The 13,848-nt window shown below is 43.0% G+C and overlaps 2 protein-coding genes across 4 annotated transcripts; one reads left to right on the top strand and one right to left on the bottom strand.

Annotated features, from left to right (window-relative positions):
• Positions 1-1,684: 1,684 nt before the first annotated feature.
• On the bottom strand, positions 1,685-10,323 carry LOC135499590 (elongation factor Ts, mitochondrial-like). Of its 3 annotated transcripts, none has more exons than XM_064790450.1 (6): positions 10,259-10,323; positions 8,404-8,665; positions 3,136-3,422; positions 2,586-2,862; positions 2,311-2,448; positions 1,685-2,105 (listed from the first exon to the last, which is right to left on the bottom strand). In XM_064790450.1, the coding sequence occupies exons 2-6, from the start codon at positions 8,423-8,425 to the stop codon at positions 1,864-1,866; spliced, it is 966 nt and encodes a 321-aa protein (XP_064646520.1). In that variant the 5' UTR covers positions 8,426-8,665; positions 10,259-10,323; the 3' UTR covers positions 1,685-1,863. The 3 variants fall into 3 exon arrangements, with proteins under 3 accessions (XP_064646520.1, XP_064646521.1, XP_064646522.1); XM_064790451.1 differs by having other exon boundaries at positions 10,248-10,308; XM_064790452.1 differs by lacking the exons at positions 8,404-8,665; positions 10,259-10,323 and adding an exon at positions 3,911-4,024.
• Positions 4,147-7,662, top strand: LOC135499589 (2',5'-phosphodiesterase 12-like). Its single transcript, XM_064790448.1, has 7 exons — positions 4,147-4,561; positions 4,752-5,257; positions 5,449-5,588; positions 5,957-6,252; positions 6,361-6,516; positions 6,686-6,800; positions 7,047-7,662. The coding sequence occupies exons 1-7, from the start codon at positions 4,202-4,204 to the stop codon at positions 7,340-7,342; spliced, it is 1,869 nt and encodes a 622-aa protein (XP_064646518.1). The 5' UTR covers positions 4,147-4,201; the 3' UTR covers positions 7,343-7,662.
• Positions 10,324-13,848: the final 3,525 nt, after the last annotated feature.

Raw genomic sequence — 13,848 nt, 5'->3', positions numbered from 1 at the left:
ATTCACAGTAAGAACATATTGTATTATACTTTTATTATTCAATCAAGAGTGTATTTGATTATTCAATCAAGAGTGTATTTGATTATTCAATCAATAGTGTATTTGATTATTCAATCAAGAGTGTATTTGCTGTGGAAATAAACAGGATTAACCACTGCTGAAATGTGAATGACCAAAATTGGGGGCATCTGAAAAACCAGTCTGGCCTACCCACTGGCAAATGAATCTACATACGAGGAGGCCTTAGGGTCCTGAAAAGGCCTAGCAAAAGTTTCGAAATATCAGTTAATGAATTGAACATGCTTCAGGGAAAGGATCAAAACATTATTTCAGGTATTCATAGGGCCAAAATGTTCATTCTATCAGTGGGACATCACAGCCAACTGATGAGAACATTCTAAACACAGTTGAACCTGTAGCTTTTGATATAAAGACTCCAATCAACTGCGTGTGTTGACTAACCTCCTATTTCTAACTACCAAACTCTGCTTCCAGTCACAAGAAAACAATGTATCCTCACCTGTGAGACTCCAAATAGCTGAGTGTTTGAATGGGCACATCCAAACCTACTGGGCGAACAGGAAAGTTCCGTCCGAAGTACCTCTGTACATCTCATATCCCCTCCTGAAGGAGTGAGTAATCCTTAACCTTAAATTTCAGTTTCTGATTCTCGGTTCTGAAAGACAAATAAATTTGTTTTGAAATAACTCTATGGTGCAAGAGTACACAAGATATTACACACATGACATGTATCAACACCAGATTAAGACGAACACCCTGCTCCTTTATTCATTAAATTCAACAGGAAATGAGCCAAAAAAGTACTCCTTTGAAGTGTTCTTTGAGGGAATTATTGATTTTAAAGGAGCAATGCTCATTCCATGAATTCAGGTCCCCAGTTGATTTGTTGATTGAGTTGAATACCTTTATGAGGTACAAGCTGTTGTTTTTACTCCATCCAACCATAGAGTTCCACTTTTCAGAGATGGACACAGCACTGCATCATCGGCATCGAGTAATTTACCCAGCTACAATACAAATTGGGAGGACACTAATCAACTGCAACATTCCCCTTCAACTTTCAAAACGGACAAAAGGCACTTTGCTAACTCTTCAAAGTTCAAGTGGTTTTTATGCGAAGTTTGAAGTAAATTAGTTTCCTGCGACATCTGTTCATGTCAAATCTATTACAGTTGAATAGGTGGTATTTGTTAGTTCGTTCATCACATTTTCATAGAATTGCACTACTTCAAACTGCACTTTATTGGGTATACATGTACTGTTAAGCCAGCACATTCCTGTCCTGAAGCTATCACAATGCATCCACAGTCATCATCAGAATATAATACTCTCCCTGGTTGCACCTCATTGCCTTCATTACATGTAAATCGAGACGGGGGTGTTACCAACTGCCCCAGATCTAGGGCAGTGTGATACGAAGACAGCTTCAGTGATCATCACTAGCTGCTATTACTGCCGAAGCAGTATGGATTTACTCTGAAAGCTTTGGTAAGCTGTCAACGTTCGATACCATCAAACTTTTGATAATCTGTTCCGTGATATTGACTGGCGAACACATTTTCTGTTGCCTCTACACACAAATTTTTGTAAAATTAGAGACGGCAGCAGTAAATCTACTTCAGATTTACCTGAAATGATTAGCACAAATACAACCGTTTCAGTTTAACTGTTTATTAGACAATAAAATGTACAATTTATTTACATTTGTCATTTGAGCACACAATTTTCAATAGCTAGCAGAGGGTGATGTGAAATCACTATGAATGAAATGATCTCAATGTTCATTGTATCCTGGAAGAGGACGTGTGTCCTGACAAATGATACTTGAAGGAAAAGTCTTAATTATGCCTGTTGTCTTGCCTCCGCATCAGTTTCCTTCAACTCTTCCTTAGGCTTTTCAGACTCCAGAATATCACCACATTCAAATCTCACAAAGTCATCAATTTTTATACAGTTCTGCTCCAACACTTCATTAACAGTCAGTGACGGATCCAGTAGATATTCCTGGTGAATCATTTTGGACTCGTTGTCCTTACTTTCGCTAGGTTCATCTTCTGTAGAGCCAACAGAGGTTGGATTCATACCTGGAATGGAGATGAAACAAGTGAACATTTTATGAACTATTGTAGTTTCCAGGCACTGTGGACAGAATAGACTGTGTTCAAGGTATCCTTCCATGTTTACAGGATATTACACGTTTGTGACCTGAATACCCTGGGGATTGCTGCCCTCTGATGAAGATCACGACTCCTCCTGACCAATGTTACAGAAATAGCCACCAATACCTACCTACAATATGTTGACATAATTGCCTAGCCGCCTCCTCCAATGAGAACTTGGGTAAATCTACGGGTGCCGTCTGCCGGTATCTGATGACAGATGCATATTTTCCTAGGCTACATTGACCAGATTCTTTGTCACCTGCACCTGGAAATAAAGGAAGTTATAAAGATTATAGGACACAGCAGTTAGGTCATAGAAATTGTTTAGGATACTGCACCATGCCAAGGAAAAGCTATCTTTGGACACATCTTAGAACTTGTATGTGCACACATTGTACTTACCAATTGCATGAACATAATGACCCACTTTGAAGTTCTCCCCTGCTCTGATCACCACTCCTCTCTTCGCTGCCATATTTTCACCTAAACTTCCAACCTCCATTGCAACCATGTCAGATATTGTCTTATTACTGCTGCTCAGTTTATTAAATTCATCTCTCTCCCAGTAGATCTTAGCAGCATCACTCTCCTTCCCTTGCTGTAGGACGAGGTTACTGATCTGAGAAACAAGATTCTGGAACTTCTTGTTCCTGGCGACGAAGTCTGTCTCGCAGTTAATCTGGAAGAGACATTTGAATGGTGAATTATTCAATACTTCTGAAATATCTTATTTGCAATTGCTGCAGCTGTCTGATTACATTGCAAACTTTGATCTAAAAGATAAAATGAGCATGGTGACTGGATACGGAAGGATTGGACTACATTCCAGGTTTTACTGGCTTCAAAACTCCTGGCTCTCAGGCAGTACTTCCCGACTTCCTGAAATAAGCTGTTGTCTCGATTAGTTGCCAACTGCTCCACATGTCAATCAAGATCAATCAGTGTCAATTACCTCAACCATTGCAGCCAGATCACCATCCACCCTCACACCAATCAGGCCTGATGACATCGTTCGCCCGCCCAGCTTTGTCGCTTTTTCCCAGCCTTGTTTCTGTGCTTCTTCTTTTAACCACCCCTCAGCCTGATCAACATCATTCTCAAACTTTTCTAATGCCTTTTTACAATTGATGAATGAGATGCCAGTCCTCTTGCGGAGTTTACTCAACGATGCCTTGTCTACCGCTCGAAACAAACTAGAGGTGTGAATCAACCTAATTGAGGCCGGAAACTTGAAAAACCCTGGAAAGGAAGATACAGATTACAATGTTTTTTTCCGGCAGTTACATACAAGGGACTAATCAGATAGTAAAGAAGATTTCTATGTCTAGGAGCATGATGAGTCGCCATAGACAATGGTCACCCAAAGTCTTTTCTTATGCAACCCCACACTCATTGTCCTTTTGGATCATACTGTCACAGTGACAGTGTCAGCTCATCATCGACAGCGACATAGACAACAGAGTCCCCACTCACTATGACACTGTCACTGAGCTGCGAGACATGCAGCAATGGCATGACATGAGGCTTCCAACTTATAAACTGGTTATGAAATGATGAAACATTAATTGACAGATCAATTCTCGTCCGAAGAAAGATCAAATTGCACTGCATCCGGCAATCAAATCTAATCGGAAATATTGACCTCAAAACAAAAACTTCGTTTAGTCCGTGAAAAAGATGAATACAGGAAAATTAGAAGGTTTCAGATTTTATTTTGCTAACGCTACCTTTGATCATTTTTCTTTCGTAATTTTTTTACTCCTGATTGTGAAGTAAATTGTGTTTTTATACAGGATTTCGGTAAAATATTTGCGAACATGTGTATTCTGCAAATTTAGCCGAACCATCGATCAGCCAGGAATTCTGATTGGATAATAAAATATTCGTGATGTAAGGGCAATTTTGATTGGTATACGTTTGCTACTCTTCTGCGTGGGAGATAGGAAACGTGAAAAAAACAAAATGGTGAACGATTTCACAAATTTTCCAGACTTTGTGCAAATTACTTCAATAAATTCATGAATTTCCGAAATCTGAACAGTGTCAGGTGTTTATTTAGCTCCGTTCTTGTCAGACATATTTGGAACAAACCAAAAGCTATGCCCTATATTGCTGTCAGACGAGTTGAGGGCCAGGGAAGAATCCAAATGACACTTTCCTTCAGTTTGAATGAAAAACCTGTGAGAACTTTCAATTTTGACAGAAGTTGTGATGAAACTGTTGGGGCAACGCTGCAGAGGATTTCTGCAAATGTTCAGAAACGATTTATGAAGAAGACCAAGAAGAAGAAGGCAAAAGAGAGTGATGATGCCAGTGCGGTCGCTGCGGAAGTTGCAGATGAAAATTATGATGCTGAACTGTTCTGCGGCGGGGAAAAGGTAAATGAATCCAACATGACATATGAAGTGTCACTTCTAATTTTATTGGCACAAAACTCTGGTTTTCAGTGAAAATGTGATAAGTGAAGATGATCTGCAGCATTGCTAACTTTTGCTAACCCTACAGGGCCAACTTCACTTTTACTTGCTCTCTCACTCTCAGGTCTCAATGTCTTTTTTTGTTTTATAGGTTGATGATGTGACGTTAAATGGTGATGCCTGGGGGAATGGTTCCAAGCTCTGTATCGCTGGAAAGGAGTTTGATGTCACTGTGAATATTCCTACAATAAAATCAATAGAATTTCCATCTAGTCTTATGTCAGGGTTCCCAGTTTTCCCCAAGCTTGAAACAGAGTTTATTGACAAATGGGCAACCCAGTTTATTTGGTATAAAGGCTGTCAATCATCTAATGAAACTTCACAGGAAGACACCTCCGCACAGGCGACAACTTCTGAAGGCAAAGAAGGCCAGACGTCTTGTCCCATCACTTGGACGAAAGTCGGGGAGGGTTCCAGTTATACTCCAAGTAATGAAGACATTGGTTCTAATCTCAAGATAGAGGCGACTCCTATTGTTGATGGTCGGAGTGGTGAATCAGTCGAGATAATATCGAAGGAGACTATAGATGCTGGACCAGGCTTCTGTCCTTTTGAAAATCGACATCTTTATACAAAGAAAGTTGCTGATGATGATAGGTATGGATGGTGACAAACATTTATCTAGGGAATCCAGTTTCTTGAACTCTCAACTTGTAATGTTACTCATACTTGATTAATCATTTAGATTAAAAGGATTTAGCTCTTAATTTCTGGAGGAAATGACCTCTGAACTATATATTGTGAGAGTTGATTTTACAGCCAGTTTCATACAGTATAATTGTTCTCAGTTTTAGGGTTATATCCTACAACATCTTAGCTGACGTCTATGCAGATTCAGACTTTTCTCGCGATAACTTGTACCCATACTGCCCTCCTTATGCTTTGGCTATCGACTACAGGAGGCAACTACTCATCAAGGAGACACTAGGTACGTGTACATGTAGTACTGCTTCTCTGGTTATCCTCGGCATTATGAAGCATATGAAGAAAAGCAAGTTGTCTTCACTGAATTGTAGAGGAAGAAGGAACTAATTCCACCTAGCTATCCGCATTCTCCTCATCACATGCTTGATGTTGACATGAAGGACCACAAGCAAGATCTCCAAGCAAGAGTTGAAATCATTTTGGTGTAAATCGTCATCAACTTCTGTTCTTGAAGACTTGCAGAATTTCTCACCAACCCTGCAAAAGTGCAACGAAAATAACTCTGTGTTGTCAAAGAGTACAGGTTTTTTTTATTCGTTTTGTTTTACTCTGTATATGATAAACTAAAACTAGTCTGTTTGTTTTGTTCAGGTTATAATGCTGATATAATCTGCCTCCAAGAGGTCGATCGTAAAGTGTTTAATCACGAACTAAAACCGGTGATGGAGTCTGCAAACCTGGATGGATTACTCCTGCTGAAGGGTGGCGAGACACCAGAAGGATGCGCTATCTTCTTCCGAAAGTCAAAGTTCAGATTGCTTGGTGAACACAACATATCGGTGACTGAGGCCCTGCAGATGGCACCGGAGAATGAGACACTTTGGGGGAAGGTTCTGAGTGTGGAGCCACTTTGTGAAAGAGTTCTCAAGAGGAACACGTCTTTACAGGTAGGTGGCGTTTCGCAGACTATTAGTCTGTGCAGATCTAGGACAGTGTCTTTGATCCTATAACTGCAGTTGTATCACAAAACACAAGTCTTTATCTTGCCATTCCAGGTGTTGATGTTGGAGTCGACAGTCCAGCCAGGAAAGACAATATGCATTGCTACAACGCATCTGTATTTCCATCCAACTGCTAACCATATCAGACTCATCCAAGGGGCAGTTTGTCTGTATCATCTGGAGACGGTGGTCGCACAGTACAGACAAAAGGTAAACATCATGAAACCATAACAAACAATGAAAGGTAGTTGGAGACTCCAGAGAACCATCGAGGAAATTTGAACAACCTACTCTTCTCGTCCATCAGTAAGGCTGTAGTGTATGGGTGGTTTGAAGACCTATGCCAGAATGTTTATTCATGTTTTCAATCTTCCTCCAGGGTCACAATCCTGCTGTCGTATTCTGCGGCGACCTGAACTCCACTCCCTCAAATGGTCTCATTCACTTCCTCAATGAGAAGCATATAGCTGCCAAGGATCCCAAGTGGTTTCCAAGTAAGTTTTCATGATCTCATCAAAGATAGAACACCTCTTTTGTCCTCCATCGCTCCAAATCTGCATGAAAAGCCTGTTTTTGGTGATCCTGGGGAGGGGGGGATTTGCCTGTCTGCCCTCTCCCCCTCAGCTACTGCCCAGGCTTCTGACATTGAATCGATTTGTGTAATGGCCACTGTGGCGCTTTTTTTAGGGTAACATCCGTGTCTTTATTATTTCTTTCATTTGGAATGTCTCATCTTTCAGGTGATTCACCACGAGAGGAAGATTGTGGAGGACAAGATCTCAGTCACACCTTTGACTTCAAGAGCGCCTGTGGTACGCCAGATTTCACGAACTATACCGGTGGCTTCCAAGACTGTCTCGACTATGTATTCATTGACAAATCAAAACTTGACGTGACGCAGGTTGTACCGCTGCCGTCTTTAGAAGAGGTGACACAGTATGTTGCCTTACCGAACGTTGTGTTTCCCTCGGATCATTTAGCGCTTGTTTGTGATGTGCAATGGAAGAAGGATCCAAGTGAGCAAAGATCTGAGTGATGTAACTAACTTATCTGTTCCTCAATGTCGTTGGCAAGCCTGCTCCTAGCAGCTATTAGACTGTTCAGTCTCCAACTTAAAACTTGGAATATGGCTGATAACCTTGAAATGAAATGATACTTTGCAACCATCTTCACAACCAGCGTTGGTGGCGCTGGCAACTTTGAAGAAATTACAATTCTCTGAGTGTTTCAGCAGTGTAGCAGGTGGGGAAATGTGGCTTTATCTAAACTGACACTATTTTTTCTTTCATTGACAGTTATGGGGTAAATTATTTGATTTTACGAAGATGTATTTATTGTTCTAGAAAATATGCCGATGTAAATGTATTTCCAACTGTCATAAATCGAATCAAACTGAATGATAATGTTTTTACTATGAACTACACATTCTTACTGAATCTGATTGTCCTCGATCAATAGCGGCATTGTGACTTTGTCTCTGGTATGACCTGAATGGATGTGACAGTGGGTAATATGAATAAAGACTAGCAAATGCTTTTATCTAAAACTCCATGTACATTTACACTAGGCTGTTCTGTACAAAACTGAAGTAAAAGCATTTGCTAGTCTTTATTCATATCACCCAATATCCTGGGCAGGCTTTGATATACATGTGACAATGTCACATATCACAGGTAATACCAGTGACAATTTTTCGATGCTACACTTTGGTCTTAATCTGCCCATTGACATTTTGTCACATCCTATTGGAGACAATGTCCCTATTAAGGTGTACCCAGAGAGTGTCAACCTGACGATGAACGTGGTAACATCCAATTGTCCTTGTCTTGAAGAGCACTACCAAACGGCTTCAACCTGACCACGGACACCACCGTACCAGCACATCCATCCCATCTGAGTCACTGTCCCAATTATGCCAATCTGACCATGGACTGGTAACATCCTGCAATGTACAACTTGAGAGATATTGTCCCTATAGGAGTACATGTACACCCAGGCAGCCTCAATCTGACTATGGACACTGTCACATATATCCTACCGGAGAAGTTGTCCCTAGTGTCTTAAGAACCTGTAAGAACAACACCCAGACGGCCGTACCTGACAATGGATGCGGTAACATCTAACCAGAGATTAGTCTAGGTAACCTCGACCCTAGCCACCGCGCAGCGGAGGGTCGAAGAGGCCTCGTTGATTTACCCGAGCGAGTCGTGCATACAGTGGATGCACTGTCAGTACCGACTGTTATGGTATTCCTTGGCTCGAGGTTGCCCATCTTTATGAGAAACATGTGACCGGACACCGGAAGCCGACGCCTCCGAATCTAGTTCATGACGAGTGAAATGCCGTCAAGTACCAGTCTCTGTAATGAGAAATGAAATGAAATGATTGGAGGAGACTTGCGAACGAGTCTACTTTTATCATTGTCTTGAGGAGAACACATTAAAACAGCCTCAACCTGACTCGGGTCGCAGGAACATCCGACCAGACAGGCCCCATTATTTTGCATCCGACTGACGCGGTAACATCCTACCAAAGACACTGTCCCAATTGCCTTTAGGAGCATGGTACACCCAAACACCCTCAACCTGGCTAGACAATGGACTCGGTAACAACATGAGACATTAGTCCCATTTTTTCAAGGAGGACACAGCACCCAAACAGCTTGAACATGAATATGGACACTGTCACATCCTACCAGAGACGTTGTCCGCATTGTCTTCAGGAGCCCAACCTAGGGCCTCCTGCTCTTGGAATGTCCAATGGCAGGCCCTGGGGAGGGAGCTGGGTATCTTTATCTTGGTACAGAGGATGGAACAACCATAAGAGGAAACATACGGAGGACGAGACAACGTCGAATAGGACAATAATCTCAACCACGTGGAGAGGAGAACATTATATTTGTTTTGACATGTGTCATTACTGAGAACCCCAAAGAGCGACCCTTGAGAAAACGTGAGGGGGTCTGAGTTAGGTCTTTGGATTCGATAACCAGGTAAAGAAATTCAACATCAACGATGGTGGTATTGTGAGGCCCATCCTGCTAGGCAGTGGATCGGCCTCGTCCTGTAGTCTCCCAGTACTGAGAAAAGGCGATCAGGGTGGGAGTTTACTGGAGGACAGTACTGTGCGATGGAGCTCTAGTAGTACTGATTGCGAACAGATGGCAGCACCAGGCTGTCTAAAGTTTGCGCTTTCGCCAAACCGGCTCTCTCTCGAAATGGATGCGGTTATAAGTTTCATGATAATCGTCTGGCATCAGGGCCGCGAGGTTTAGGAATAAGCTCCAGTAACGCGTCGTTAAGGGACGATGAAAATGAATGCACATCAGGCTTAATGATAATAGCACATTACTTGTTGCACGCCCAATTTCTCGGCTTTGCCGAGAAACAAGTCGTCACAATTCCGTTAGCGTCATATGCAATTTGAATTGCAGCAGACGTCGCGGTTTAACATAAGTTGTGTACCGGTGCTACCGAATACGCTGCATGACACAAGGGCCTTAACATCACAGTAGAAAAGAATCATATTGAATTTGGCTAAATCACAGGGCTCAGCCAGGCCTCTGAATCTGATATCATGATGGGGGGCGGGCGAGGGGGTTGGTCCAGCAGCGGCTGGCAGCGGACATTTGTCTTGACTCTTGCTTAGCGCTGCTACAGCTTAAAGTGCTGTGGTACAGTCTAGAAGCAGTGTCATCATTGGCGAAATGGACCAAAGTTTGTGAGGGGCTGAGTTTCGTCCAAAAATAGATCTGTTTACACACTACGGCAATGGCGTATTGCAGGCAAACGTCAACGGGTCATTGATTGTCGGACGTCAGTTCGCCAAGAAAACCAAAGGAATCGAAGGATTCATTGAACTCATCAACACATCATTAGTTTTCAGTGAAGTGCAACTGTATTCCTAGGTAAATCACTTTGGTATATAGAGAGTAAGATTACAATTAACTCACGTTAAAGTTTGAGTTCCGGGGAGGTAGCGTTGTCAGTACGTTGGTTTAGGGGCGCAATAACCTAGCTTGTAGCGAGCAATTAGTACACTAAGATTTCAGTGATTAACATAATAGTTGCAAGTATTTGGCATTTTAGACTCATAATTCGTGCTACAATAACTACGTTGTAAACATAATGCTCAAAATTGATTCATGAAAAAGTTGTTAGGGCAATATCAAGCAAGCAGTAATTGAAAAAAGTGTAATTCCATTAACTGAATATTGTTTTTAGACACTATAACATTTTAGGCCTACTTTTCCGTAAACCACGAGAACAATGTATGTGAAAAAAACAACACATATAAGTGAGGCGCCGAGTATACAGTAATTGTAAGGTAAAGAAAAGCTCGGTCTCTAAAGTCTGGAGGTCCGGAGTCCGTAACTGTGACGGTCACGAGAGTGGCTTGTTCTTACGGATAGATCGAGAGGGCGGTTTGGGGTTCCGCCGACGGTGCTCGCATGCATTAGTCGTATCCCCGAAACCTTTACAACGCGAACAAAGCTGGTGGCATCCCTGACGGTATAGGAATTGACGGTGAGGTAACAAAAAATCTCGTGGCATCCAATGACGGTATAGGAATTGACGGTGAAGGATCTCGTGGCATATCGGATGCGCATCCGAAGACGGTAAGGGAATTGACGGTGAAGGATCTCGTGGCATATCGGATGCGCATCCGAAGACGGTAAGGGAATTGACGGTAAAGGATCACGTGGCATATCGGATGCGCATCCGAAGACGGTAAGGGAATTGACGGTGAAGGATCTCGTGGCATATCGGATCCGAAGACGGTAAGGGAATTGACGGTGAAGGATCTCGTGGCATATCGGATCCGAAGACGGTAAGGGAATTGACGGTGAAGGATCTCGTGGCATATCGGATGCGCATCCGAAGACGGTAAGGGAATTGACGGTAAAGGATCTCGTGGCAAATCGGATGCGCATCCGAAGACGGTTTTATATACATATATATATATTATATAAATTTTAGTTTTACACTATTATGTAAGTGCAAGCTCTAGTGAGCTCACACAACTGTTTGACAGTCCTGGCTCCTCCATCGTGCTGACAACATGATGAGAGAGATGAGACAGTCACAGCCAGGCAAAATAAGTCTTGGCTGCTCTGCCAAGTTGTCAACATGGTGAGAGAGATGAGGAAGTCACAGCCAGGCCGAATCAGTCCTGGCTGCTCCACCGTGTTGACAACATGATGAGAGAGATGAGGAAGTCACAACCAGGCCGAATCAGTCCTGGCTGCTCCACCGTGTTGACAACATGATGCGAGTGATGAGACAGTCACAGCCAGGCCGCATCAATCTTCGCCGCACTGCCTAGTTGTTAATAAGGCGAGAGAGATGAGACAATCAGAGCCAGGCCGAATCAGTTCTGGCTGCTCCACCGTGTTGACAATAATTATGGTGAGAGAGATGAGACAGTCACAGCCAGGCCAAATCAGTCTTGGCTGCTCTGCCAAGTTGTCAACATGGTGAGAGAGATGAGGAAGTCACAGCCAGGCCGAATCAGTCCTGGCTGCTCCACCGTGTTGACAAAATGATGAGAGAGATGAGGAAGTCACAAGAGCGTCAATCCTAAGTTCCATCCTCAGATAAATTGGTTATTAACGTTATTGCAGGTTTTCCCCTTGATGTATGCACGCGACAGAGATGCTGCCATGTCCATAGTTGTATTATATACATGTAGTACATATATCATATTTATTTTAGTTTTATACTATTATGTAAGTACAAGCTCTAGTGAGCTCACACAACTGTTTGACAGTCCTGGCTGCTCCACCGTGCTGACAACATGATGAGAGAGATGAGACAGTCACAGGCAGGCCAAATCAGTCTTGGCTGCTCTGCCAAGTTGTCAACATGATGAGAGAGATGAGGAAGTCTGGCTGCTCCACCGTGCTGACAACATGATGAGAGAGATGAGACAGTCACAGCCAGGCCAAATCAGTCTTGGCTGCTCTGCCAAGTTGTCAACATGGTGAGAGAGATGAGGCAGTCACAGCCAGGCCGAATCAGTCCTGGCTGCTCAACCGTGTTGCCAACACGGTGAGAGAGATGAGGCAGTCACAGCCAGGCCGAATCAGACCTGACTGCTCCACCGTGTTGCCAACATGGTGAGAGAGATGAGAGAGTCACAGCCAGGCCACATCAGTCTTCGCCGCACTGCCTAGTTGTTGATATAGTGAGAGAGATGAGACAGTCACAGCTAGGCAAATCAGTCTTGGCTGCTCTGCCAAGTTGTCAACATGGCGAGAGAGATGACGCAGTCACAGAGAGAGATGAGGAAGTCACAGCCAGGCCGAATCAGTCCTGGCTGCCCCACTGTGTTGACAGCATGATGAGAGAGATGAAACGGTAGCCAGGCCGAATTAGTCCTGGCTGCTCCACCGTGTTGACAACATGATGAGAGAGATGAGATAATCACAGCCACAGTACTTCGATCGTTTCTCCTCCGCACGTGCTGGGACGTGTCTGTCGGAGCTGACAGCTATCTCGATGATTAGGACCTCCTTTTCCTTCTGATCGAAGACGCCGACCATGTCGGGCCGCTGTTTTATACTATAGCCGGGCCCGTGGGGGCTAGCGAGTCCCAGAGCAATCTCAGCATCTTTCCAGAGTACGAGTGGTCATTGGAACCGGCTTCTCGAGACCACATACCGATGGTATTCATCAATATGTGTCTCCTTGACTGGTGTAAACAGCACCGGTACCACTATAGGGGATGTAGGGGCCTGCAATGGCTGCATGGGAGGATAGGTCATGTCCCATACATCACCAATCGGTGATTCTCAATTTGGTCACCATGGCATGCATGCATGCATATCTTAGAATCAATTAACTATGTTGCATATACATGGCTGTATAGCTAAATAGTCAAAATTAGCAAAGATATGCACATGTCACTGTGCTACGAGTATTAGGTCAGCAGGCGTTCGTCTATTACGCGATCACGACTACTTCAAATACGTTGAGCAGAGAAACAAAAGTTTGATACCTAACTAAATTCTGAAAGATCAATATTTTGGTTTTGCTAATGTGCCTTCACTAATATGTTCTTTCGTTTTCATCGCAAGAAATATCAACCTGAAAGTGATCTTGAGTTTGATCGATAGATACCTCTTACACTAATTGATATTCTAATGTAAGAGTTTTTTTAATATATTTGTCATAACAATTTTACAATACCCAAAATATGGGTCATACCAGCAGACCACAGGCCTAGACTACATATAGGCTCCTACTATAAATCAGATACTTGGTTCTGGTCAATTGGACAGACTACCACTCGAAAGAGATTGTCCCCATGTTTATTAGAAATGTCTTTAGGGCCGGCTGACTGATGAGACTGTCCATATGATTACTGGAGATGTCTCTTGGACAAATTTCTCTTCGAGTAATTTCTAATTGAGGAGCCAGCACAATTTAATACTCTGGACATTGGCATGTGGGATGTTATCATCAGTATCTTTGTCACAATTCTGTATCCACTTTCATCTCGGTTGTGTTGGCATTTGTTTCAGGTCTCGCACATTCCCAG

This window comes from Lineus longissimus, chromosome 15, assembly GCF_910592395.1.
Source record: "Lineus longissimus chromosome 15, tnLinLong1.2, whole genome shotgun sequence".
NCBI classification, from domain to species: Eukaryota; Metazoa; Nemertea; class Pilidiophora; order Heteronemertea; family Lineidae; genus Lineus; species Lineus longissimus.
This window is presented reverse-complemented; position numbering and strand designations above follow the sequence as displayed.

What these genes read in the sequence shown, in the direction of transcription:
- LOC135499589 (XM_064790448.1), top strand. Translation starts at nt 4,202, where the DNA reads ATGAATTTCCGAAATCTGAACAGTGTCAGGTGTTTATTTAGCTCCGTT. An exon ending in ACTCATCAAGGAGACACTAG is followed by an intron (nt 5,589 to 5,956) that starts GTACGTGTACAT and finishes TGTTTTGTTCAG; the next exon opens with GTTATAATGCTGATATAATC. An exon ending in AGAGGAACACGTCTTTACAG is followed by an intron (nt 6,253 to 6,360) that starts GTAGGTGGCGTT and finishes TTGCCATTCCAG; the next exon opens with GTGTTGATGTTGGAGTCGAC.
- LOC135499590 (XM_064790450.1), bottom strand. Translation starts at nt 8,425, where the DNA reads ATGTTACCGCATCCATTGTCAG. An exon ending in ATCTGGCTGCAATGGTTGAG is followed by an intron (nt 2,863 to 3,135) that starts GTAATTGACACT and finishes TGTCTCTTCCAG; the next exon opens with ATTAACTGCGAGACAGACTT. An exon ending in ATTATGTCAACATATTGTAG is followed by an intron (nt 2,106 to 2,310) that starts GTAGGTATTGGT and finishes TCTCCATTCCAG; the next exon opens with GTATGAATCCAACCTCTGTT.